The sequence below is a fragment of the Sturnus vulgaris genome, chromosome 1 (assembly GCF_052056855.1).
Source record: "Sturnus vulgaris isolate bStuVul1 chromosome 1, bStuVul1.hap1, whole genome shotgun sequence".
Taxonomy (NCBI): Eukaryota; Metazoa; Chordata; class Aves; order Passeriformes; family Sturnidae; genus Sturnus; species Sturnus vulgaris.
The window spans coordinates 67,592,055-67,618,432 of NC_142243.1; the positions used below are offsets into that span (position 1 = coordinate 67,592,055).

At 38.3% G+C, this 26,378-nt stretch overlaps 1 protein-coding gene across 3 annotated transcripts in view; it reads left to right on the forward strand.

The window, feature by feature from the left end:
- The window catches only part of KIF13A (kinesin family member 13A), a 103,303-nt gene that overhangs the window by 69,848 nt on the left and 7,077 nt on the right, over nucleotides 1-26,378 (forward strand). Inside the window, exons 17-38 of one of the 3 annotated variants that reach the window (XM_014878154.2) lie at nucleotides 4,158-4,368; nucleotides 8,863-9,025; nucleotides 9,686-9,826; nucleotides 11,476-11,625; nucleotides 11,782-11,946; nucleotides 12,488-12,661; nucleotides 13,213-13,364; nucleotides 13,480-13,612; nucleotides 13,705-13,851; nucleotides 14,809-14,847; nucleotides 16,133-16,232; nucleotides 16,322-16,448; nucleotides 17,457-17,512; nucleotides 18,624-18,748; nucleotides 19,756-19,932; nucleotides 20,327-20,419; nucleotides 21,248-21,400; nucleotides 21,805-21,882; nucleotides 22,397-22,444; nucleotides 22,914-23,025; nucleotides 23,980-24,131; nucleotides 24,653-24,736. In XM_014878154.2, the coding sequence (XP_014733640.2) occupies nucleotides 4,158-4,368; nucleotides 8,863-9,025; nucleotides 9,686-9,826; nucleotides 11,476-11,625; nucleotides 11,782-11,946; nucleotides 12,488-12,661; nucleotides 13,213-13,364; nucleotides 13,480-13,612; nucleotides 13,705-13,851; nucleotides 14,809-14,847; nucleotides 16,133-16,232; nucleotides 16,322-16,448; nucleotides 17,457-17,512; nucleotides 18,624-18,748; nucleotides 19,756-19,932; nucleotides 20,327-20,419; nucleotides 21,248-21,400; nucleotides 21,805-21,882; nucleotides 22,397-22,444; nucleotides 22,914-23,025; nucleotides 23,980-24,131; nucleotides 24,653-24,736 (2,780 nt within the window). The remainder of the gene's footprint in view (nucleotides 1-4,157; nucleotides 4,369-8,862; nucleotides 9,026-9,685; nucleotides 9,827-11,475; nucleotides 11,626-11,781; nucleotides 11,947-12,487; nucleotides 12,662-13,212; nucleotides 13,365-13,479; nucleotides 13,613-13,704; nucleotides 13,852-14,808; nucleotides 14,848-16,132; nucleotides 16,233-16,321; nucleotides 16,449-17,456; nucleotides 17,513-18,623; nucleotides 18,749-19,755; nucleotides 19,933-20,326; nucleotides 20,420-21,247; nucleotides 21,401-21,804; nucleotides 21,883-22,396; nucleotides 22,445-22,913; nucleotides 23,026-23,979; nucleotides 24,132-24,652; nucleotides 24,737-26,378) is intronic. The other 2 variants (XM_014878131.2, XM_014878147.2) reach the window with 2 other exon arrangements.

Below are 26,378 nucleotides of genomic sequence, written 5' to 3' on the forward strand. Positions count from 1 at the left end.
AAAAATTTGCAGATTTTTTACCGTATAATTTTTAATGAGATTTCTTGTGTGAGTTACAGGATCAGGTCACTTAAACTGATGTTTGATAACAGAAATATTCTCATTATGGTTCACTCATACCAGCAGATGAATTTCAGATGAATCTGCCATCCTGGTGGTCTTCAGTGTTGTCATCCCTTGTGAAGATTCTGTTGCCCATTTTAAGGCCTCAAACCATCCCATATCTGTGCCAAAACTGGGACAAAGGTTTTGAACTCAATTGGCTTATGCATGAGGCTGCTGGAAAAGTCTGAAAGCATTAATTGATGCTTGATCTGCTTGTTACTAACTGGAGATTTGTCTGAAGTGTATCAGTCTATAATGAGTCAGTGTTCTCTGAACAGGGGGTCACATTTTTTGTTTTTCATGTCTTGTTATACAGCTGATTGAAATGATTCTTCCCATTCCAAGTGTCTTTACATTTTAGTCCAGTAAGCTTTTCTGACTGTAGTCCAGGCCAGTTTTTGTTTTGGTTGGTTGGTTTCTGTGTCTTGGTCAAGAACAGTTCAGACTTTGCTGTTCCTTAAAACTCTTTCTTCCCTACTGCAGAGCAAATGTTTGTAGTCATTCATGTCACACTGTTTCAGAAGGGTATATCCCAATTTCTGCTTCTACTCACTCTCACATAGGTGCTGCTTAACTAAATTGGAGTAGTTAGTGATAGTAAAATGCTGACAAAACAAGTGATTTTGAGGATTATAGCCTGGTTCTTTTGATCTGAATTTAGATAAGCAGAACCTAGCAGCACTTTCTCAATGGTATAGCTAAAGTACCTTTTTTCTAAGAGGCTTCCAGTTTGTTGTGTAAGAAGTAAAGCAACTTTGTTGCAGTACCATTTATTTATTCTTCCTTAAAATGAAAAATAAATATGAATAAAGAAGAAGAAATAACTAAGTGACTGAAGACTGTTAATTGTATTATACATATTCTCTGGAGAAGTCCTAAGAGGGGAATGAAGAGGTATTTTAAAAATTTGATTAAATAGTTATTTTATAATCTTGTATAGATACAGCCCAAAGCAAGAGGGTCTGGTTTTCCTTTGTTTTGTTTTTTGGATTCCCCCCTCCCCGTGGATTTGTTTGAGAATTATAATCCTCTTTAAATAAATATCCTGGCTTCTCCAGGGTGCAAACACATTTGTTTTTATGGCATGTAACCAGTACAACAGTGTCACAGACTCCATCCAGCTCTAAAGAAACTCTGAGGAAAATGTGTAACTTTGAAAACTGCTGTAAAGAAAACATCCAGATTCTTTCTTCCTTCAGCATGTTAACTTTCTTTGTGAGATTCTGTCAGGTCAGCTTTGTACTACTAATTTGTGATGCTGGTCAAACACAGAATGCGTCAAAGAAGTTTATTTTATTCTTGTACACTGTGCAGTGGTTAAGTAAACAGTGTGATTAGGTTAGACAGCTTCTCATTTTAGCAAACGAAACTGTTACAGTTCAGGGAAAGGATTTTCATAAAACTTAGCAAAGCAGCCTGTCTCATAACCCTCTTCCAGCTTGCTTAGACAAATATACTTGCAAGAAATCTTAGGGAATTTATTCAACATTAGTGTGACTGGATTAATAGATTCCAGATGTGAATTAGGTGACATTGTAGCAAGGTAATAAATGCTGCTCATCCTATGAAGAAATGCATCTTTATGTTCAGTGTTAGTAGTCTGTGATTTTGCAGGGGATTAACTGCATATGAATATTTTTTTCAGGGTTATTGAACTCTTATCACATAAAAATGTAAAGGATTGAGACTTGGAACTTTTAACGCTGTATGGAATTTGCTGTGTATTTGACAGGCACTGGGTAGAATCTTCCTTAATTTATTTAAATTTGCATGAGGAATCCAAAATTGTAGAACATGGTGTTTAAATTTAATTTAAACACTGTTGTAGTTCTTTTAAATTGTAAAAAAAGTGACCATTTATTGCTTCAAATTCTACCTAGATAGTTTATAACTCACACCATATTTTACTTTTTTCCTGTGACAGACTTAGGGTTTTCTGAGTAAACTCTTTCAAAAGCTAAATTAAAAAGTTTTATAAAACTGTGAATTTACCTTCTCTATGACAAGACAAGCATAACCTACTCTTTTTTCTTTTTTTCCCAAGCAGTACAGGATTTTGTTGCTATTGGAAAGTTTTATACTAGGTTCTTGCATCTTGTTCCAAATATTTATCATGGTGTAATTTGATCCTATGGTTGTTGTGATCCTGTAAATCTAGGTGGCTGAAAAGATCACTTTTATTAAAGAAATCTGCTTTTTGAACTCAGAACTGTTATTTGAGCAGTTTAGGAAAGTCTCATCTTAATGAGTCAGCCTTAGATTAATTTCCTGTGTTTGCAAACAGAGTGGAGGGGTTTTAATTTCTTCCATGTCTCTTCTCTATCATCTGCATAATTATTTTCTCAAACATTCTTATATAGAACTAAAATTGGTTTGGGGAATTACGCATCAAAGCCCGTGTATTTTAAGGTAGTTCTGGTATTATCTGGAGGAGTTAAGAGGATAATGATGGAGCGGATGAACATTAATAACTTGGTTTGTAGTCCAGAATTTTAAAACTTGGTTCAGTCAGGAGTTTCTGTTTCACTGTCTGTTTAAAAGCTAATAATAGCTAACTTCTTTCTGAGAATGTCATGTACTGAAAAGTAGTATTTCTAGTTATTTTAAGACACTCTTATGCATCACAAGTTTGCTATTTGGTTGCTATTTATACTGACCGATTTTTAACTTTGTGCTTTATAATTACCGTTGTGGTGGTATTTATGATGCCTTCGTGTGAAGCCAGTGATTTCTTCCGTGAATAAGGCCAGGGCCACAGAAGCAACTTGCAGAAGTGTTTGCAAAAAACAAAGGGAAGATCGTTTAAAACTAAATCACACAGATGAGTTTTTTGTTTTTGTGGGGGTTTTTTTGAGTGTCACACCTCTAGTTCTAGTGTAATTAAATCTAGGCTTATTTTTCTCCCTCATTTGCAACAGATTGGCATCTTTAAAAGTTGCAGCAGCTCTTTTTATGTTTTGTTTGTTTAATAATGAAATGGAAGAGGTATCACAAACAGTTACTTTGAAGCTGAAGGGTTTTGCATTTAAAAATCCTGGCATGTCCTAGAGCTGCAGTATTGCTTCCCCTAACAGTCCACTACTCTAGCTTTGGAACTCCTCTCCCTTCCTCTTAGGGTGTAGAGAATCAGGAGTCTGCTGGGTGGTGTGCTGTCACTCAGTGGTCTAGATTGGTCCTTTTGCAAAACACTTCTTCTGCTGTATTTGAGCTTTCAGAAAGATGTGTGCATGAACCAGGTATATATACTGGTAGTACATAGAGCTTACTCTAGTAAATGACTCTTTCAGAGGCACAGCCTGGCCTTAGACCTAATCCCAGGAACAGACAAAGTAATGTTTCATTAATTTGAATGCACTTTAGATTCATCTTTAGCTGATTGACACAAGCAGTTTTTTCAGGATAGAATATCCAAACGGATATTTGTTCTGTGTTGATACCGAGATGAAATGTGGTTTGTAAAGGTAAATGTAGAAGCCCCCCCAGGACATATTTTGTCTGCCTCAGTGCTGTGCAGCACATTAGTGCAGTGTGATGTGTGACCAGTCAGACCATTTGTTTGTCTCGATTTTCATCTGCAGCTCTCCAGCATGTTTCATTCTCTGCCAAAATAAAGAAAGTACATTGCTTTTTACTTCCTTAAGTCGTTTCCTCCTCTGGTTAATATCATCTTTCCCTTGTGTTTTGCTTTGTTTTCTTATTAATTTGTTTCTTTTTTCATCCAATTTTTTTTCCTACTGGTATTCTGGAATATATTATAACTACACAGCACTTGAATGTGCAGTAGACGAGGGTCTTAACCATTGTTCTAGCCTTTTGCATGCCATTTGTTTTTTTAATTTAGTATATTTTTTTTTAAGTTTGGATTTATCTATTTAATGCAATAGTTAATAATTTGGCTTTTGTTTTGGGGCGCAATTTGTGTTTGCAGACTCTGGGGTATGTTCATTGCTGTTACCAACTAAATAGTGGGCATCCTGTAATGCTGAAATGGCATTTTCTCATGTTTTCCGGGTGGTTTTTTTATCTTTTTTTTTTCCTTCCCTTCCTTTTAGACCCAGTGCAAAATGTGGTCCAGATCTTGGAGAAGCAGTACTTGGAGGAGAAGCGGAGTGCTCTGGAGGAGCAGCGGGTGATGTACGAGCGCGAGCTGGAGCTGCTGCGGCAGCAGCTCTCCCCAGAAAGGCAGCACCAGCACGGCAGCGACAGGCTCTCCTACACTGCTCAGGCTGCACAGCAGAAAGTGAATCTCTGGACAGAGGAGAGGTGAGAATACTGGAGTTAAGACAAACTAATTAGGAAGAACTGCTAAGTGTCAAAGATGGGGCTTGTCAGCCGTCCAAAACCAGTCACACTTCTTGTGGAGTTGATGTGCAGAACAAGATTTGCACTTTCACCAAACCGTTGGTATTTGGTTTTAGGGCTGAGTTCTGATGTTTAACGTGTGCAAGATTTAACTCACAAAAGACATGAAAATTTAGCTTTTTTTGAGCAGTATTATAGGTTGGTTTTCTGTTAGTTTTTTCTTGTTTTGTTTTTGGTTTTTTTTAACTAGAAAATTGCTTATGAAATGTTTAGTTTAGCAATTATTGTTTTAGTCTGTGAAAGAATAGTGCAGAAAGGTAAATTTGTCAACTAGGACTAAGGAGTCCAGTAAGGAGTATTGTGTTTTACAAGTATACAATGAGAGCAGTAATATTTTGCAAACAAAAAAAACATTAAAAATGCAGAGAATGGGGATCTATATATGTTGTACGTATGTGCTTCTAAACTTAAGCCCAGCTTTAGAAGAGAATTGCTCTGGTTGCTCTGCTTAGGAAGTTAAAGGCTTGCCATGACATGAACTGGCCTCTTTGCAAAGGAAGAGCAGGCACCTGAATGCAGCCTTGGTGAAAGACCATCTTGAGGTTTGTGGGGACAGTTAAAATGCAGTCTAGGAAGATGTGAGCAGAATGTTTGCATTATGACAATGGAAGAAGCTTGCTTTTGGTGTCATTGAGGAGAGAAGGATGCCAGCTCCACGGAGAGAAGTTCAAGGGGTGGCAACCGAGATGATTAAAGTTTTCTGAATACCAGTGAGTATTCTGTCATGGGGCTAGTTCAGCAGGAAGAATGCTAGATGTTCTAACAAGTTTCTTGTAAATTTATTTCACCTGTTTCTTTTAAAACAGAAGCTTCCTTATTCATTCAGTGTTTTCTTCTGTATGTAGCGAGTCTGAGTGCTCCTTTTTATGTAAGTTTTTCTGCTTTATTCTTCACCATAAAAAACCAAATCTATTTACAAGAGGGATCTAAACCAAGATAGTCAAGATTATTTTGCAGCTTTCAATTGAGAGTGTTAGAAATAGAACAGGACAGATCTTGGTTTAGTTTTTGTGCAAGATTTTGTTTTGTAATTTTTGCCCAGTTTAGCCTGGGAAAAAAAGCTAAACAAATAGCTAACTGTTGACCAGCGATGAGTAGAATGTTTTTCATGGCAAATGTAGGGAGAAGTAGTTCTATGATTCAACATTAATTAAAATAATTGTTTGCCCCTGTAAAATCTAAAAACAGAATCATTGGGAACTGAATGTAAAATATTGCAGAGTCTTGGTTGGGATTTGCAGACTCTTTTAGGGCTGCACAAGGAGAGTGGAGTGAGAAATGTCTTAGCTGGAGGCCTTTCTATTTGGAACTGCTTTGAGCACAGCCAGGCCATCAAGAAATCACTGCTTATGCACTGCAGTAGCAGAGAAGAGAACTTTGCTTACTAGCAGGGGAGGCAGTACCTCTAAAAAGATGCAACAGAAGGGAAAAGGAAGTAGTCAAAAACTTGCCTGTCCTTGAGAGCTGAAAAGAGAAAATGGTAATTGATTCGCTTAAAATTAACCACCATCACCATGTAATCACAAAAAAGAGAATCTGGAGTGATATCAAGGCTAAGTGTTCTGTCAGCTTTCACTTCTCAGTAGTTGTTAGATGTTTCTGAGGAGGAGCTGTGCTTTGAATAAGAAGTTTTTTCTCTGAATTTCATGGGTGAATGCTTTAGTCTGTAGAAGTGTTGAACTGCTCGAAGCCTGTACTTTGCTGCATTGTAAAAAAGAGGAGAATGGATTCTCTTTGGAGCAATCCATGAGGAGTCTGATAATGTTTTGGTGGCACTGCCATTGAATAAGCAGTTTTCTGTAAAGAACTCATTATCAGTTTGCTGTCCTCCAGAAGATCCTCTTAGGTATACTTTTATTTATTTGTAGTTCTAGAAGAAGTTTCGGCTGCTGAAAGAAAGAGGAAAAAATGAATTATCTTAAATAAGAAACCAGAAAAAAAAATCTGTGAGTGGTTTCTGCTGTGAAAGCATGGCAACGTATTGTTGAGAGGATGTTTACCAGCCATCTGGCCAGAGGGCAAAAAATCCTGGGAAGAATGGGAAGACTGGATGTGAAAAATGTGCAGAAGTTCCAAGAGTCTGGATTGCAGGGGATTTGATTGGTGCAGTTTAGCTGTCTCTCTGTTGCTGTTGCAAATGAAGCTGAGCTCTACTGGATCAATTAATTTAATCAATTAATTAATTTGATAGGTATCAGGTGTGGGCATATGGCTGTATCTGATCAGCTGGAACACATTTGCACAGAGATTATTCCCACTTTCTGCTGACTGTGAAAGGACAGATGATACCTGGTCTGGTGTTAAATCCTGTTGGCATGATGTTAACCATTGTAACTTTGAACAAATTTTATTTGTTGAGGTGGTGGTGTACTGGACATGAGGTTTAGTCCAGCATATCCTATATCTGGCATTGGGAATCACAGAGACTTGCAGTGATATCTTGTGAGTGTCAGTTGTTTCTCCTTGTCCAACTTAAATGATTGTTTCAAGATTTCATGTTCAATGAGTATTTGCTCCAGTTAATACCCTAGTGCAGCTTGCCATGTGTTTAAAGTAGTAAGAAACTTTCTGGAAGGGTTCTGGCACAGCTGTATCCAGAAAAACACAACTGTTTTGAGAACTGCCCATAATAATTGGTTGAGTTACTTGTAAGTTTGCCTTACAGTCTTAAACCATTCCTTTCTCAAGAATCTAGCCAGGATTGGTGTGGGAGCCTCGCAAAAAGCTTTCCAGATGCTGGTGTCCCAGATTAAGGAAATGACAGGCTATAGCTGGATCCAATGGCTCTTACAGCACTTATATACAGATAAAAGCTGCTTTCTGTTTCCCAAGCTAGACTGTTGTCTTGCAGTGGCTGTGGATGTAGTGCGCTCTCAGTATCAAATACTTTCTTGTGAATAATTTTTGCCTACCTTAATTTGCTCTGTGAATCCAGAATTATAGCTGTATGTGGAATGTGGCACTTGCACGGTCTGGAATTGCTTATTTAATTTTGATTGCCTGGATAACAGAAGCAAGAGGCAGAGGGAAAGGAATTTTCTGTCTAATGCTGGGAGGAGATATGGAGGAAGTTACTAAAAATCCACTGATAGTAGCAGCTGTTTAAGACCCAATAAAACCCACCAGTGTTGTAAACCAAGGCTGGGTAGGGGACAGAGACAAATCTGCATGTTTCAGCATGTTGAAAACACTAAAATTCAGGGCTGCTTGCTAATGCTCCTGGTTGTTTACCACTTTGGTTGTGGTATCAGAGGACTGCCAGAGTGCAGTTTGAATTAGCCATTCCTTGGGATTTTTTGGAAAAAGATATCCACTCAAGTAGAATTCTATTGGTGACTGAGAGCAGCAGGCAAACTTTGTATTCATAGGAAGGCCCTTGTTCCTACTACAGTTGTGTGTAATTTAGGGTATTTGTAGAAATTAGAAATGTATGTGCTCAACATGTACCATATTTCAGTAGGACTTTGTGTCGAAAGGCTAAACAAATCATTCAGGGGCAAACTCGTGATTGAAATATCCCAAGTTTGATTTACGGGTTTCGTAAAGGTGAGGAGATGGTAAGTGCTGTTGAGATTATGAAGAAAGGCAGAAGGAACTTCTGCCAGCAGATAATCATGATAATTTTAAAAGGTAACTTAAAGATGAGAATCTCAGGTAAGGGCATATCTTAGTACACAGGTGTATGTATAGTATGTGCCATAGCAGGTTTGCCAGGTGTTATGTTAGAGTAGATTTGCTCAGACAGGCCTGAGAAACCTCTTTGGAATTTGTCCAGAAAGTGAGTGCACAGGCTTTAACCTGTGCTCATTCTTCTGTTACTTAAAAGATACCTTAGGTAAATGAGATTTAGGATTTTTTTTAATTTTTATTTTTAAAATGTGTATGCTTGAGTAAGTGGGGGGAGGTCTGTGGTCACTGCAAAGCCCTTGGAGTAATACAAAGCTGTGGCCTGCAGTGAATGCAGCTTCTAAAATTATGGTCTGAGGAAGAGCAGGTTTTATCAAGATGAAGTCTCACATGTTAGGACTGGTAAATTCTGTGGAACAGGACTCCAGATTAAAGGCAAAGACAACTGCAGTTATTTAATTTCTTGAAAATTCGAAATGTCCTCAGGGCTTTAAACAAATCATCACTGTACCAGCTCCCCAATTACTGTGACCTTTTATTTGGGCATCACCGTACTAGACATGCCTCAACAGTAATTTGTTTGTTTAATATGATTGCTGCTTTCCCTCAATAAAATTGTGTGAGTGTTTTGTGTTCACTGACACAGTGCTACTCAGCATTTCCTCTTAAACTTGTTTCAGAAAAGTCTTTGTTAGCACCTCTATTTGCAGCTTTCCAGTAATAGAAATAGGTTTCTGTGTATTTTTCATGTTACCTACTGCACCACAGGGATGAATTGTTTCGACAGAGCCTGGCTAAACTTCGAGAGCAAATAGTAAAGGCAAATACTCTGGTGAGAGAAGCAAACTTCTTAGCAGAAGAAATGAGTAAGCTAACAGATTATCAAGTAACACTTCAGATCCCTGCTGAAAACCTCAGTGCCAACAAAAAGGTAATGATAACAAAGAGTGCTGGAAAACATACCTTTGTGGCTAAACTTTGTAGACATGTATAACATTCATCCAACTTGAGCTAATAAAATGTTACTTTGGTTGGATTATGCATAGGCAAAAATAGAAGTACTACTTGATTGATATACTGAAAGTGAGTCATTAAGTAAAAATGGCAGCAGAGCATTAAGTATGGCTCTTGCTGTTTTCAAGTGTGTGATCACCATATGTGCATGCAGATTATGAGCAGACATTTGTGTTCTGTTGCTGCAGAACCTGCATTTTAGTCATGTCATTTAGTCATGTCTGCAGAAATTAATGGGTTTTGTTACACTTTCCTACAATTTTGTGTCTTAAAGGGTTTTACAGTGCTGCTGTAAATATAATAGCAATTAGGATAATATAGTTGTCCTAAGGGCTTTGATTGAGTGTGATTAATGCTCCTGTGGGAATGGTCATTGTTTGAGAAGAATAAAGAGATCTGGATCCTCAGTGATGTGTATAGGCCATGCTGTGTCTTGAGGACAGAAACAGCATGACTGGCATGCAGAGAGATGCTGCATGTTCTATATTTTATTCCTTTCTAGGAATGCAGTTTGAGTGAAGGGTTAAACTACTTGCATGCACCTTTCCTGCACTTATTGTTTTTTCTTCTGATTTAGAGGGGTGCAATAGTAAGTGAGCCTGCAATTCAAGTGAGAAGAAAAGGAAAAGGTACTCAAGTGTGGACTATTGAGAAACTAGAGAACAAATTGATTGACATGAGAGACCTCTATCAAGAATGGAAGGAGAAAATTCCTGAGGTAATTTATATATTTTCAAAATGGAGCAAAGATTGAGGTTTTTTTTCTTTAAACTCCTTTTAATGTGTTGTAGAGAGCAAGTGCAATGACTTTGTATATGAAAGTTTAGGATACTATGTTTTATTTTTAAAAACCAAAACAAACAAACTAAAATGCAGAACAAAACCAGTATGACTAATACTAAATATTCAAAATGCCCATGCATAGTAAAACACAGATATGTCAGATCTCACTTGTATTCTCAGATGTTAAGTGTGCTGAGGTCAGATATAATTGTGCTAGATATCATTGAGGTAGTGACTCACAGTGCCACTAAGAGCATATGTTTACCAGGCATGCAGATGACCAACAGCTCTGAATGGAAGCAGCAAACTGCATTAGAAATAAAATTATTAAATAAAGTCAGTGTCAAAGCTAACAGGCACAGAACTACACTTAAGGCACAGAACATACTAGCGGGATAAAACTTGATTTTAAACTATGAAATATTCTTTAGTTTCATTCGTATATTCCTTAGCCTTAAAACAGTGAAGAAATCAATTAAAGATACTTAGTCTACATCAGTATTTCCATCAAAACCAAGTGGTGTTTCGTGAGAGTTTAAGTAGCACATTAGCCTTGGCAGATAAGCATGAGATTGGTAAGAACCTTGCTTGTTTACTAGAAAGAGATTTGATATTTTGTATTCCAGAAGACATCATCTAAGTATCCAGGTAGAAGTGCATAGGAAATATATCTTACTGTCTTGTGGCTGTTAGGAAGCACCTAAATTACTTGTATCAAGAATCATTCTTAAATATGTTTGAACAACTCTTGTGCCTTTGTTACATGCTTTGGACGGGACAATGGGAATCTCTAAAATCATAACACAGGGGAGGTCAAGCACTTCATCTGTGCCCATTGAAGACAACGATGATTTTGCTGCTGACTTTAGTAAGAACTGATAGCACATATTTGAATACATTATGTCTGCCTGAGCCAGGATCATTCTTTCCATGACCTATGTCGTCCATAATGCATGTGTTCTATGTGCTACATAGAAACACGTAGGTCAAATGCATGTGTTGAAGACAAAAGAGGAGAAGAAGGGAAGGAGCTAACAAGTTCACTGAGGAGTGCATATAGTGCTAGGAATCTGCATGAAATCTTTGTGGCTGTATGGGGAATGCTGCAGGTGTGATCTCAGCTCTATGGGAGTCATAAGAACACTTGCTGACTTTAGGAGTCATCCTGCACCTTCCCTTTGCCCTTCTAGTGGTAGCCAGCAGCCAGACTAGCAAAACCTGAGGATGGTTTGACCTCTCATTTAAGAGCTATAAACAGAGCAGAAAAGGTGAAACATCTTGAAATCAATTGCTACTGTGATTGCTCATGGTAAAGTCTGCTTTGCCTTGACATTGCTAAAATTTGCAGGTCATCATATTATTATATCCCTTAGTAAAGAAAAGATTGTATGATGTCTCATCTCAAAGATTTCATTTCAAATTTGTAATATGATTCTAGTCTCTTTCTGCCTGTGTAACAGGAAGGAACAAAGATGGGTAGTGAAGCCATTTTTGTGCCATGATCTTTCAATACAATGCGGTTATTTGATCTCCTGTTCTCACACTGGTGGTTTCGTGACATCTCTTCCATTATCTCTAAAACAGATAAGGAAGCTGATTGGCAAGAGAGGAGATCCTTTCTACGAAGCGCAGGAGAACCACAACTTGATTGGCGTCGCCAACGTGTTTCTGGAGTGCCTTTTCTACGACGTGAAGCTGCAGTATGCCGTGCCCATCATCAGCCAGCAGGGCGAGGTAGGGCCGGGCTGGGCACGCTGAGTGCTCCTGCGGGACTCTCGGTGCTCCTTGTGCTGCAGGCATTTAGCAAGCAAATGGTGCCTGCTCTCTTGTTCCCCAGTGAATAAGTCTGTTTCAAGTGGCCTTGTATGTCCTCTGTGTAATTGCCTTCAGGTGGCAGGGCGGCTGCATGTTGAAGTAATGCGTGTCACTGGGTCTGTCCCAGAACGTGTGGTAGAAGGAGATGACTCCTCTGAGAACTCCAGTGAGAGTGGGAGTCTAGAAGTCACGGATAACAACGGAGAAATTATTCACAGAGCGAAAAAGCTCTCCTGCAGGGTGAGTGAGAACACCTGATGAAGTTTACAGTTTCAGGCCTCTGTAACTAAGTACTCAGTCTGATGTAAAATACTAAGCTATGTAGACTATTGCTTGCTGAAAGGTCTCTGAAAGGACTTCTCTTGTTCCAGCTCTGGGTAGGCCAGTTGCTGATTTAGTGTTAGTTTCTAGTAGATGTACATCTACACCATAAATACTGGTTTTACAAGGACAGTCCTTTACAGACAGAAGGGGAAACAGTTTTTCTCTCTAACAATCTCCTGTAGTGTGATCATCTAGTATAGTATCCATGAGTGGTGTATGGATTTAATTTCTTCCGTGATGTAGCATTTCATTCTCCACTCAAGCTTATCAGATTCATCAAATGAAACATGTACACGGGTTATGTCTTTACATCTATGTTTCTGTCTATGCAAAATCACATTTGCTAAATGGGAACATCTTTACTGTCCTTTAAAACTTCTTCTTGGGTGTTGGTCTTCAATTTGCAGTTGAAGAAGAAACAGTCATATTCATGACAACATCTGTTTTGTGTCCTCAGGTAAAAATAAAAGAAGCAACCGGTCTGCCACCTAATCTCTCCAACTTTGTCTTTTGTCAATACACATTTTGGGATCAATGCGAGTCAACAGTAGCAGCACCAGTGGTAGATCCAGATGTGCCTTCATCTCAGAGCAAAGATGCTCATTTTACAGTGATCTTCTCTCACTGTAAGGTAAGTATTTTAATTATGAAATGGTGTTACCAGGTAGATCATAGATTTGAGAGAAACTGTTTAGAGCCTGAGCCTTGCTTTGCTGGTGGAAGAAGGAGAGAGTCAAGTCATATAACTAATGACTTTTAACTATGCTTAAGAATGCCGTAATGTTTCATTTCATCACTTCTTCAAAATGTAGCAAAAGGAAAAGATACTTTGATTAGTGATCTTGTAAATGCAGATGTTATCTTTAGTGTGTGGAGAAAGCTATCATTTATATAATGACAGCTGATTATATACTTGTTTGGTAAGCTCAGTTGCTTAAAAGAGATCACTGGAGCTGAGACATCACTTTTATGGAAATTTTCAAAGTATGAAATGTGGTATGCAAGAGCATGAATTGCTGAGATGATGAGGTTTTACAACCTTCATGTCCAGAGTCGAGCTTTGTGATGCAAACTATGGTTTTATCAGGCAGGAAGTTATTTGTTTGGTGTGTCGGTACAAGCAAGTCGAGGAGATACAATTATTTAATATGGTTGAATGTGATTTGTTTTTCTCATTGCCAGGACTATGTGGTGAATGTCACAGAGGAGTTTTTGGAGTTCATTTCAGAAGGAGCTCTTGCTATTGAGGTCTGGGGTCACAGGTGTACGGGAAATGGCAGCTCTGTTTGGGAAGTTGATTCTCTTCATGCAAAAACTAGGACACTGAGAGACAGGTACAAATAAATTACAAATGAATGGTTCCATCAACTTTCTAAAAGTATTTTAATACTTGTGGTGCACAAAGGCACTTTGAGGCAACCACAAGTTTTTACGGGGATGTCTTTTTAGATGGAATGAAGTAACTCGAAGAATAGAAATGTGGATTTCCATACAAGAATTGAATGAGATGGGTGAATACACTGCGGTTGAACTCCATCAGGCAAAAGATGTAAACACAGGGGGAATTTTCCAACTTAGGCAGGTATGTATCTTTTCCTTGCCATCTTATTCATGCTTAAATTCATTTTCTAATTTTATTCTTAGTTTCTCTCTCCCTTTCAATTTCCTGCTCAGGGTCATTCTCGGAGAGTTCAGGTGACGGTGAAACCTGTGCAGCATTCGGGAACATTGCCTCTCATGGTAGAAGCAATTCTTTCAGTCTCTGTAGGTGGGGTGACTGCCAGATCAACCAAACTGCAAAGGGGCTTGGACAGCTACCAGGTAAGGCAGTTAATTTCTCAATTTGGTGTGGTTCTGCTGTTCTAGACCCAAGCCCAACATAATTCCAAAAGGGACCTTAGCACACTGGTATATGATTCGCAGTTTTACATGTGCTTGAGGTTAATACATGTAACGTGAGCCTGTGGTGCTAAACTTGCATCTTTTTTTTGCTTATAACTCAATGGATGACTGATAAAGTACTCAACAGAAGGAATATGGCAATTGTTTCTATCTTTGTGTGTAGAGGTAATTAATACTAGATTCCTAGTGCTATTTCGCCTTCCAGGGATGGTGAAAGTTGAGGGGGGGCGAAAGCAAAAAAAAAAAAACCAAGACATTTAGTAGAGAAAATGTAGTGAGATGCTATTTAGCTTTTCAAAAAGCACCAAGTTGTTACTTGATAAGAATCAAAAGCAGTCATCACTGAATGTGAGAGGGCCATTCCACATAGTCAAGCAAGTCCTTAAGGAGCATAAATTATTTTAGCTGATGCTGGACAAATTCTTATTGGAAATAAAGCATGATTTTAACAGTGATGGCAAAGAACAGGTGGAATGGGCCACCCACAGAAGCAAGGTGCCTTTTGTCAGAAGATTTGCTTTCAGTTCCACAAATAATTCTAACGTTGGATACAGATGAAACTGTAAAACTTGAGATTAGTGATCTGCTTGCTCAGTCATTTTTCTGGCACTAGATTCTGTGGGGTTTTTAATTATTTTATTTTTTTAATAAACATATTCACTAATACTCAAATCATGGCTGACCTGCTGCAGTCTAATGAAAAAAAAAATCTTTCTACCTATTAATAAGACTAGTTATTTGAGTGTTGTGATTTTTAACATTTTACAAGTTTGTGGCAGAAATGTTGATATTCATGTTTTGGGTTATTTCTGTGAATTTCTGTTGAGTGAAATGCGTGGGTTTTTGTGTTTTACAAAATGTATTTTCTCCTACCAGAAGGAGGAGGATGATGGTGGTGATATGGATAGTTACCAGGTATTGCTGCTGTTGCTGTCAATCCTGCGGCATGGGGCACAGCTAATGCTAATGGCCAGCAACTCTCAAATGAACAAGCAAAAGCGGCTTTGACATACACATGTGCTGTGCATTTTAGAGGCTACCTGGGCTATGAAACACTGCTATTTCAGTTTACCTTGTGACTTTATGCTCTTACAGTGTCCTCTCTTCTCTAGTACTCTGCAGTCAGCTCTCCTAACTGGCTACATGAATTGCTATGGGAATAAAACTTTGAAATTTTCATTTAGAATGAAAACAGTTTCCGATTAATATCACAGGGAAAAGAACTAGCAGCTTCAGGCATCTTTTCCAGGCAGATTATGCACCACAGAATATTTTGTTTGTTTTCTAAACAGAGTATCATAACCTTTTATGTTGTGCAGTTTTCTGAAATGCTTGAGTGAGAGAGAGTGGAGGATGTGAATGGGGGTAGATACAGAGGCTTCAGTCAAGCAATCTTCTTTTATCTGCGCAAAACCCAACCTTGACCCTGTTTTTCTGTGTGATAAGTCAAAATTTAGACAGTGTAACAGAAGACTCATTTTAAAAGGTGGCAAAGAGCAGAAGAGGAAATCTCCCCCAAAATAAAATAAATTTCAGATTTCTACATAGAAGTCTTTTTTCTAATAGGCAGTCCTACAGAAGTAAAAACAGTTAGGTGAGAATGCTGACATCCCTTAAGATGGTGTGTTAAGTTTCCTAGCAATCTAAAAATACAATTTAAGGTACTAACTTCTTGCGGGCTGTTTATGCGCTTCCTGACATATCACAGAGAAGAACTAGCCAGATTTTCCTGTGATACCACAAAGCATGATTGCATGATGGGTTTTGTTTGCATGAGAAATCTTTTAATTGCACTGATAGCAGCTGCTAGCAATGGAATTTTGTGCAGGTTTGAGGGTGTACTGACCTGTCTAATCTTCAGGAGAACTTATGATCAACTGATGATACTGGGTTTTCTTCTTCCATATGCTATTCAAAAGTTTGATTGCCACTTCTGTGAGTAATTAGCCATGGTGTTTAATCTCTTCAGCAGCAGAGGCAGTCACATTTTCTTTTCTCCTGTTGAAATCTGAGACTTGAAAGCAAATAAACTTCCCTTCATGGGTGATGAGGTACTTAATCAGTGTGCATGTCATTCGGGGGAGAAAAGTTTTCTGCATTGTGCAAGCCATTTAATATAAATTCTGATTAAATTACCACAAAATTCACTGCCTCAGTCACCCACATAGTCTAGTAACTTTTTTCTCTATTTCCATGTTAGGAAGAAGATTTGAACTGTGTACGAGAAAGGTGGTCTGATGCATTAATAAAACGCAGAGAATACTTAGATGAGCAGATCCAAAAGATCAGCAACAAACAAGGTTTGCAGCTTGAAGTCTGTACTAACTGCTTTATACCCTGTACCACAAAAAGGGTGTCTCATCTGTAATCCTAATCTCTCCTACTGTAGAAAAATCTGAGGATGATATAGAACGAGAAGCCCGGCTGGTGGAACAGTGGGTAGGGCTGACGGAAGAGAGGAATGCAGTGTTTGTTCCAGCACCAGGCAGTGGAATTCCCGGTGCCCCCGCAAATTGGTATGTTCAGAAAAGCCACTGGAGCTGCCAGCTTTTTGTACAAAGCTGTGCATGCTGGAAGGTACAAATCTAAGGATGTTTTGGAGCTTCCTGTGTTCTCCTGTCATACAAATACAAACTGCATTCAGCTGACAGAAAGTTTAGAAGATCAGGTGCTGTTCTGAATGTAAGAAAGATTTGCTTAGCTAAGATACTACATAAAGTAGCTTTGAAATAGCTTCCAAGGTTTGAAAAGCACCTTTGAATATAATACAGTCTTTTACAACTTTATACAATTGAGAAATTATCCAGTATTTTGATTCCTTTCAGAAGAGGAGTGATTGAAAGATGAATGGTAGAACACCTGATAATATAATTGATAAAGGGTGGAGAGGAACAAACTCTGATTTCAAAGGATGTGTTCTCTGTTTCATCTGAATTTGTAATATATTTCTGTTGAGTTTCATTGAAATTTGTGTTTTAGCTAAGATCTTTGGAGCTGACATGTAAATATGAGGAATGCAACATGTTAGGTTTGGGAAAGTATGGACAAGAAATACTCCTCTAATTAAGTATACACTAATGTCTCCAATGGTATTCAGGGAATAATGTAGCAATATTCTTATCTCGCCATTTTTCCCCTTATCCACCCAAAGTGTGCTGTGGACCTATAGCTAAAAGCGTGTTTATGGATGTAAAGACTGCCAGTAGTTACATATCCAGTTATTTGGAGGGTTGCTGACCTTATATGTGAGATGACTACAACCAGTTAACTTCATAAGGAACTTCATGATGTTTAAAACTCACAAGAACAGCCACATGGCTGTGTGGTGTGAATTGAGTCTTGGCAAAGCTCTAGATTTAGCTCTGTGTGTAGATAAACAAAATGCTGTCCGTGCCACACAGGCATTCAGAGTAGCCGTCAAAATGTTGACAGCTTTAGCCATTGATTACAGTTATTGAATATTTGCCCAAATTAGCTTAGGTGTGAATTGCTTTCTTTGTTATCAGCAGTTTGTTTTGTTTCAGGATTCCACCTGCAGGAATGGAAACACATATACCTGTCCTCTTCCTTGATCTGAATGGTATGTTGTAAATGCAGATTAAGAAACTTGTGGAGGGGGAAATGGGGGTTAGTTTGGGTCAATAAATTGTTACATGGAAGAATGAACCTGAAAGGTGTAAGAAATCAAACAAGTCCTGGCAATGACACTGTCTGATATGGCTTGTAAAGTGCTTTTCTTCTGGCTGTGTATGCTGGCACAATTAAGCACAGCTATTTTAGAATAAGGATAAAAGTCAGGGAAGACATGAGTACATTGATAAGCTGTACAACAGAAAATATGGTAAGAAAGCAAGCTTAGTTTGAATAAAACAGCAGAAGAGGAAATCCTGTAAGTGTCTTGATGCATAAATTCACATGTTATTAAAGCACTAATAGAGACTCTACCAATGCTTTCAGAGTTCCTTCCACTGATGTATCTGTAGAGTCTTAAACAGCTCAATTAATGAACATTGTGTTAGGGCTATAATGAGCTTTCTTTACACAATCTAAGTCTTCTCCCTTTGAAGGTATTTAGTTCTAAATGTGAGAAGAATATTGATATGTATTCTTAAGACACACACAGTGTAAGTAACAAGAAACTAGAGGTAGCTCCACATTTAACGACTGTTTAGGGAGCAAGTCTAATTATAAACATGAACATAAAGCATGAGACAATCCATAGTCTGTATCACATCCAGCACTGGAGTGGGCCACTACACGTATTTATGTAGGCAGTGCATCAATACCTGCTTTAGCAGATGCCTTTGGAAAGTGAAATACCCCCTTTCTTCATCTGTGCTCACAAGGAATGTTTTTATTTTTTTCTTTTTTGTTCGGTTTTTTTTTTTTTGCTATCAGTAGAGATTAACAGGCAAAAGATCACATAGGATATTTAAACAGGTTCATTGTGTCATTGCACACCTTTTGTTTGTTTAGCTAAAAGCATAATGTAGCCAGAACTGCTATTCTCAATTTCTTTTGTATGCTGAAATCATCTTCAAAATGCTGCATAGTAATAAGATTAAATAGGATTAAATGTAATATGAAATATGGGTAGGCCTTTATTACAACATTGTATTACAACTTTGCCTCTATATAATCATATCCTTTGGTATAAAACTATTTCATTCTTTGCACATTTGTTTCATTAGCTGATGACCTCAGTGCCAATGAACAACTTATAGGTCCCCATGCATCAGGAGTTAACTCAATACTACCAAAGGAGCATGGGAGTCCATTCTTTTATCTGCCGATCATAAAACACAGTGATGATGAGGTAAATTGTTAGCAAGCCTCCTTCTTGACAACTGCAGCTTGTGTAAATGCTTTCTTCTTATGTTTTATTTCCTACTTCTATGTATTTAATCATTATTATCATTATTACCTTTTTGTCTTAGAAGTACCATCTGTATCTAGTGCTGCCTTTATTTTCTGGCCTATTTATTTAGAATTTAAGAGGATATGACTTGTTAGCTCCTTTGCCTTAATTCTGAGATGACAAGTCTTAGCTTTTGGCAAAGAATAATTCAACTGCCTGACTCAAAATCCCTTTTCCTGCTTTCCTCACCCCTTCATCATTCCTCTTAACTCTTCAGAGAAAATAACTTGTTTTATTGTGTGCACTAGGCAAAGCTTAATACTTAAATAAAAATTCTTTCATTTGTAGTACAGAATTACTGTTTTTAAATATATGGTTTGAGAATTGTGGGAAATTAATGGTTCTCAATCCATTTTGGAATTTCTTAACTGATTCCTTCCATGTCCTGCATCTACTCAGGCCTTTGGTTAAGAGACTGTTTCCAGAATAAAGGGGACACCAAAGCTGGGGAGAAGGCAGAGGGAAGGAAAAAAAAGTTCTGGAGAATGGGCGCAGGTTTATTCTGTCTGGGCTGTTACAACCTAATCCAACATAGATGGAAGATTTTACATGGAAATTAATATACTTCTAATATAGTAGCAGTAGGATTTGTATTCCTTCATCCAGTCTTCTGCTTTCCTTTCTGTCTCCAGTCATGTGAAGACTTCCTTTTGGGGCATGTTTGCACAGTGCAGGGATTGTGGTCATAATTGTTTTCTCCAGTATCTTAACACCTCTTATGATTTTTCTGGTAAATTCCTTACTATCGAAAAGGAGATTTCACTCCACTTTGTTCAATGATGGTGATTTTTCTCCCATTAAGGAATTGTTTTACTTAATGGTAAATCATTGTAAATGACACCTGTTGTTAGAATAATAGAATCTTTGATTTCCTTTTCCTTCTTCCACTTAATTTGTCTGCATAGGTTTCAGCCACTGCTGCCTGGGACTCTTCTGTCCATGATTCTGTGCACCTGAATAGGGTAACTCCTCAAAATGAGAGAATTTACTTAATAGTGAAGACCACTGTGCAGCTCAGTCACCCTGCTGCAATGGAACTGGTATTACGCAAAAGAATTGCAGCCAACATTTATAACAAACAGGTAATAAGTTTATATATTCTTTTATTTCTTGTTTTGTTTCATATTCTTAATTTAATGAATGTGTTTTTCTTAGCTGCTTGCTTAATTTGTGAGTCTGGTCTCCCCAGTTCTTACGAGAGAGAAATGAAAACTAGGTCTGTATAGGTTGCAGTGAAGCTGTGTACTGGTATATTTCTTTGAACTGTCCATTTTTCAACTGATTGAACTTACTAGCATTGTATACTGAGCACAGTGCTGTAAAGAGTGCTTAAAATATAAATGCTAAAAAAAATTAATTTAATAAATTATGGTTCTGATTGGCTTTGTAATCAGATTTTGCATTGCATCTTTTTATTTCTTAGGATTCGTAAATAATAATTATTAAAACAGTAACTGAAAATTGTTTTCTTTCTAGAGTTTTACCCAGAGCCTGAAAAGGAGAATATCCTTGAAAAATATATATTATGCCTGTGGAGTGACTTATGAAATAGTATCCAATATACCCAAGGTAAATCATACCGTATTTCTCTGGCGAATTCACACAAACCAACAGAATTGACCTACTGCAGTGGGTGATACTGATTAGAAAGTAAACGTCCTGCTTTGCTGATATGAGGCAGCTAGCCAAAGTGGATAAAGTGAAGTTCAGTGTGAGATCGTGTTTATCTTTAAAACAGTTGAAAACTGTGGGGATTTTATTTTCTCTTCTACTGTGTTTAACTGAGTTTTTGTAGTAGAGTTATTTTTGAAAGCCCATTAGTGTCTACTGGGAAAATACCAAGGGTACTCAGAGGAATGTTCAGGTTTGTGAAAACAGAATAGTGGGCATCTGAGTTCACAGGAATATAAGTTACTTTGTATAGAAAAAGCTTGTACAAGTTGTAAATGTACTATATGATTTATTTTAAAAGTAAACAAACTGGACAACTGAAAACATAAATAGTTTTGAAACCCTGTAATTGTCACTTTGTTGCAGTACTACTTAAAATTTAAACCAGGGAAATCACAGCATGTTTAAAGATTTGGGAAGGAAATGACATTTCCTTGCCTATGAATTTGTCATTAGTTGAGCCTTAACATACACAATTTCAGGTTATATATGCATTATTTCTAGAAGTGTATTTACTACAGCAAATGCTCACAACTTCTCCTAAGCTTGATCTCTTCAGCATCATTTGCATCTCTATGGAGCAGCCCTGGATCATTGACTGTAATTAGGTTTTCTGATTAAGTTGCCCAATTCAAATTAATTTCTAGATGGAACTGGTCTAAAAAAGTAGGCAAAAGCAATTGGCTTTCCTTTTTGAAACCTTGAATGGTGTAACTTCTACTTTAGGCTACAGAAGAAATTGAGGATCGTGAGACCTTAGCTCTGATGGCTGCAAGGAGTGAGAATGAGGGTACATCTGATGGCGAAACCTACATTGAGAAATACACACGTGGTGTGCTGCAAGTGGAGAACATTCTGAGCCTTGAACGACTAAGACAGGCAAGGAAAAGGCATTTCTTGCACCCTTTGTGCTGGATTATGAGAATTCAAGAAGAGATGACTGATCTTTTAAAAATACTGTTGCTTTTTTTTTTTTCAGTTGGGTTTTTTTTAGAGATCATTGGACAAATAAATGTAAGACAAAGTTACTTCTGTGAAATACAAATTTCCAGTGGTGGTGGATGTAGTAACTAAAGCTGGCAGTGATGTAGTACTCAGAACCTGAACAAGCAAAGGCCAAAGAATGAATTTCAGACAGAAGCTTTGGTGTACAAATCAAGATTTGTGAATGCAAGCCCTGATTGCTGCTGTTAGCTACACTCAAAAAAAGTCCCTATCCTGCTTGCTCAGTTCTCCTGAGGAGACCATGGCATTGCTGTTAGTGTTTTGTTCTCTTCACACAGGCAGTCACTGTCAAAGAGGCTCTGTCCACCAAAGCCAGGAACATCCGCAGGAGCATCAGCACTCCGAACGTGCACAATGTAAGGGCCCTTCATCGTTAGCACTGATGGGGCAGGGGCTGCTGTCTGTGTGCTGATGAAATGCTTGCACAATGAGATATTGTAATGATTAGTCTGTGCTGGGACTAACCGGCCTGAGGAAAAGTGAAAATTGTCGTGAAGTAAAACCCGTCCCCAAAATTGTCCATCCCAGGAGATAACAGAGTTAACAGGGAAGAGGGAGGGTTGGTTGAAACTCTTCTCCTTTTACAAGGATACCCATTTAGGAAGTAGTTCAGGATGACAACTGATCTGATTCAGATTACTTTTACCTCCAAGTCTCTTTAACTTTTTCCACGCTATAAGGGGTAGTTTCCATTTTATGTGTTCTCTCACACACTCATACAGCAGAAACATGCATATGTCTTTATACATAACCTGGTCTGAAAAGAGCAAAGCAATTATTAGAACTAAGTGATCATAGTATTTCCTCAAGATATTATATCTGAGAAATAAAAGGTAGACATTTTGTCATTCTGTCTGTTGGTGTTCATAGGTGTCCTGTAGTCGACTGGATCTTTCTGCCTGTGATGAAGATGACAAGGTATGGAAACATAGCAACAAACAGCTCACATTCCCAGATTTCCCACCCCCCACCAGAAGCAAGATGTGTTTGAGAACTGGGGAGGAAAAAAAGGAAAATAGAAATAGTATTTTCCTTTAATAGTCTTTAAAGCAGTTGATTTATATAATGTTATCTTCAAAGTTCTGCACCCATTACATATAATTTTGCATTAAACCTTGTTGTCCTTCTCTGCTTTTCATATTGGAATTATATAAACTGATATTTAAGAAACAGAGCAAAACTTTAAATCCTTCACTGACCAGCTGATTAGCTTTTAAACAATCCATTTTTTTGTGACTGGAAAATTGTCTGAAGTCAGTAATTAACACACCTTTGGTTTGTAGGGTTTGGTTGACTTTTATTAAAAACAAACACCTGAGTTTGCCTATTATTTTTTTCCACATTTGCCTGTGTCATCCTGCAGATTTATGTATTTTTTTTTTTTTAGGGTTGGTCTGAAAGTCACCTAGATATATCTGACTGTTGTTCCAGTTATCAAGATGTATCATGCTATGGTACTTTACCCAGGGAGTCACCTCGCAAGAGCAAAGATGGCAGTGGTGAGATTTCATATACATAATGACAGTGCTGGTGGGTTCTTATTTACTGCATTAAACTGAAAATTAAATTCTCAGTGCTCTTTTCCTAACAAATGTGTTATCTAGCTTCTACTTAAGGAGCTAAGCATAATCTGAAAATAGGAAAGAAAGGGCGAAATGTGTAAGACATCCAGGAAAGGGTGTAAAGTTGAGGGTATCAAAAAACCCAAGAGGAGGGCAGAACATGCTAAATATAAATCAAAACTGTAGAAGAAAAAAAAAGAAAAAAAACCACCCAAAACAAAACAAACAACCCACACATACACAAAAGAACAAAAATCAGCTGTTGTTATTTCATGAAGATGAAGATGCTCTTTTTAAAGTGGGAATTGTCCTTAGACAGTGATGATGTGTGGATATTGGCTGTGCCTCCGTGTCCCATGTGTGTGTCACAGATGCCATGTTTCCTTCAGGTCACATTGACCAGGCAGTGCAGGTAGAAATACTGCTGCAATAAAGTGGCACTGGGAGTTTATTCATTGCTTCCTTGCTTATAATTTCTTTTTTTTTATCATCCTGGCTGTGCAGGAAGGCTGCGGGTTACAGGGCAGATTTGTGGTGTTGTGGGAAGAGGTCAGAAGAGACACAATAATCAAAGAGCTTCTCAGTTCTAGTTTCAGGGACACTTCCCACTGTTTTTATGACCAAGATGAAAAGGAGAAATGTTGGAGCCTCAGAATGCAGGGGGCAGATACTGCTCTTACCTGCTTTTCTCCTCTTTCCAGACTTCTCTGAGGATCTCACTGAGCTCTTCATTATTTCATGCCTAGGCCCGTGGTTAAATACTAAAATATTGACATTTTTCTGTAGCCAGCAACTTGTCAATTGAATGGCTTAACCTTCAGTTGTTTTGAAATAAGCTCTTGCAGTCAGGATATGAAGAACTGAAATACACTATTTTGCTTTTATACCTAGGTGTTGTAGCAGAGAATTCCCATGCTTTGCTGGCCAGCCCTTTTAAAGCATTTTCTCCCCAGCCACCAAAGTTTTTCAAGCCCTTAATGCCAGTGAAAGAGGAACATAAAAGGAAGACCCCACTTGAAAGCCGACCTCTACTTAGTCAAGAGGTAATCTTTGAAAGCCACCTGCTTTTTTAAAGGAGATGGAGTCATTTTGTGTACTTGGCAAATCATTTGCATCTGTTGCAACAGAATTTTGTAATTCTCTGGTAAAATTATTCAGACCACTCTTTATATGTGGTGGAGTTTTGCTGTTTGTTTTTTACTTCAATACAGGGTTTGTGGGTTTTGGTATGTATTCTTTACAGGATACTTCTATTTTAAAGTAGCAGTAACCTACCTTTTTTAAAAATTATTCTTCAGTAAGATGTTGGCATTGTTTTTTTCATAGATCAAATATAATTCTGTGAAACTATTCCAGGATGGTTATAATTCTGCCCTTTATTCCTCACCCTCAAACTCCTGGAGGAGCGCATGAGTTCCCCTACCCATTAACTTGAATTTTGATGTCTGTATGGCCAGCACAGGTGTTTCACCTTCATCACATCTTCACACCTTTCTAACTTGGCACCCACTTAGCACTGTGGTCAGAGCTGTGTGTGATGTGTTGTGTGTCTCAACCTTTGCAGAGCATGCCTCCATCTCAGGTGCACTGTGCTGGCTGTGCTGTGCCTGCAGGAAGCAGTGCCAGCCGCATGCCTGAGGAGAAGATTGTAAGTTTTGTGCCAGTTTCTGGCTCGAGGCCTGGTGGTGGGCTTGAGGCACTCATGCTACTGCAGCAGGAAAAAGAAGTGAGGTGGAAATAAGCACTTGTTACTGATTGTAGGTTATGGTTGCAACAGTTGCCTGCCTGCCTTGCGAATGCATTCTGTCTCTGGAACTAACTCCACTGGGATTTGGTGTTTTGTTTTTGTTTTGGGTTTTAATGTTTATATGTCATTTGTCTCGTGGGGCGGGGGGGAGAGGGGAGGCTGTAGTGTTTACAGGGCACAAATGATCAAGTAAAGGATGGGTTAGTGAGCCATGCTGTTGTCACTCTAATATACCTTGTATGTTACCTAGATTTTGTGACTATACCCCAGAGTAAATGGAATGATCCCATTTGGTGTAAGTAACCATGCATTTAGGTGTGGGTACACTATACAAAGCTTATCATTGCCTGACATGGAAGTAATATGACTAAAATAAGATTGCTGCTCTTAATTAACTTGCAGCCTGTCTTCATCATAATTCAACTGGAAATTGAGGTGGAGGGCTTTTGTTTTAATCTTCACCTGCTAAATCTTCTTCTCACTGCTGCTTCAACAAAAGGTGTATTATCATTTCTGCTGTATGATGGTTTTGGTTTTGGGGCTGTGGAACATGGCTGCAAATCCTTGCTTTAATCAGCGCTTTAGATTTAAAATTCAGAACCATTTAATTATTTCCTGTAAGTCTTATGGGACACTTTTCCACAAAATGCTAATGATGGATTCCTCCTATTTAACAGTTATTTTCATTCCTACAATATAGCCAAGCCATTAAAAAAACCTATTTTGGATTTCTATTGCTGTTTTGTATGTTGTTAGACCAAAGTATCCTGAGTATTCTGGTATATATATTTGAAGCTTCGCTGCTGGGTTTAGGTGGCAGCTGTTTTATTCTTGATCGTGTTGATTTTCCATAAGGTGGCTTACGTGCTGACTCGCACTGAGTCACTGATACAAATAGCATGAAGGTATTTGGAAGAAAAAAATCTTCTAGTGGGTTGAAAAAACATCCCTTGGAAAATAAATTGTTACAAAACTTTCCATAGCAACATAAGGGCAGTTTTAATCCCTTGAGTGAAAACAAAGTCCCACCCCATGCATGCCCTGAATTAACCCAGGCTCTTGCCTGTGCTGCTTTCCACGGATATGCAGAAGCTTTCAGAGCTAGGAAAGGGCAACATCCTGCCACCAGGCTGTGCCAACTAGAAGGAACTAATTCACTGAACACTGTAAACCTGCTGTAGCCAACAGGACCATGGAAAGAGCTGTTCTTTCAGTTCTCAGCTGCCTGACTCATACTAACTTCTCCCTTTTATCAACACAGTTTTTTGTTTGGTTGCTTAGGAAGTCAGATCAAGGGAACTGATCCACCCAAGTTAATGGCTTGACTTACCACGGAGTTTTTCATTTGGATCTAGTCCTCTGTCTGATGACTTTTTTAGACCCTTGAGGGTCCTGGGGAGACAGGCAAAAAGTAGCAGCAGCTAGTGGGGAGGAGGTTGACAAAACTACTTTGTGTAGCCCAGACAGGCTATGGTACTGTGTTTAGCAAATGATGCTTCTAGGGGGTCTTATTACTGTAGGAAAGAAGTCTTTGTAGGATGTA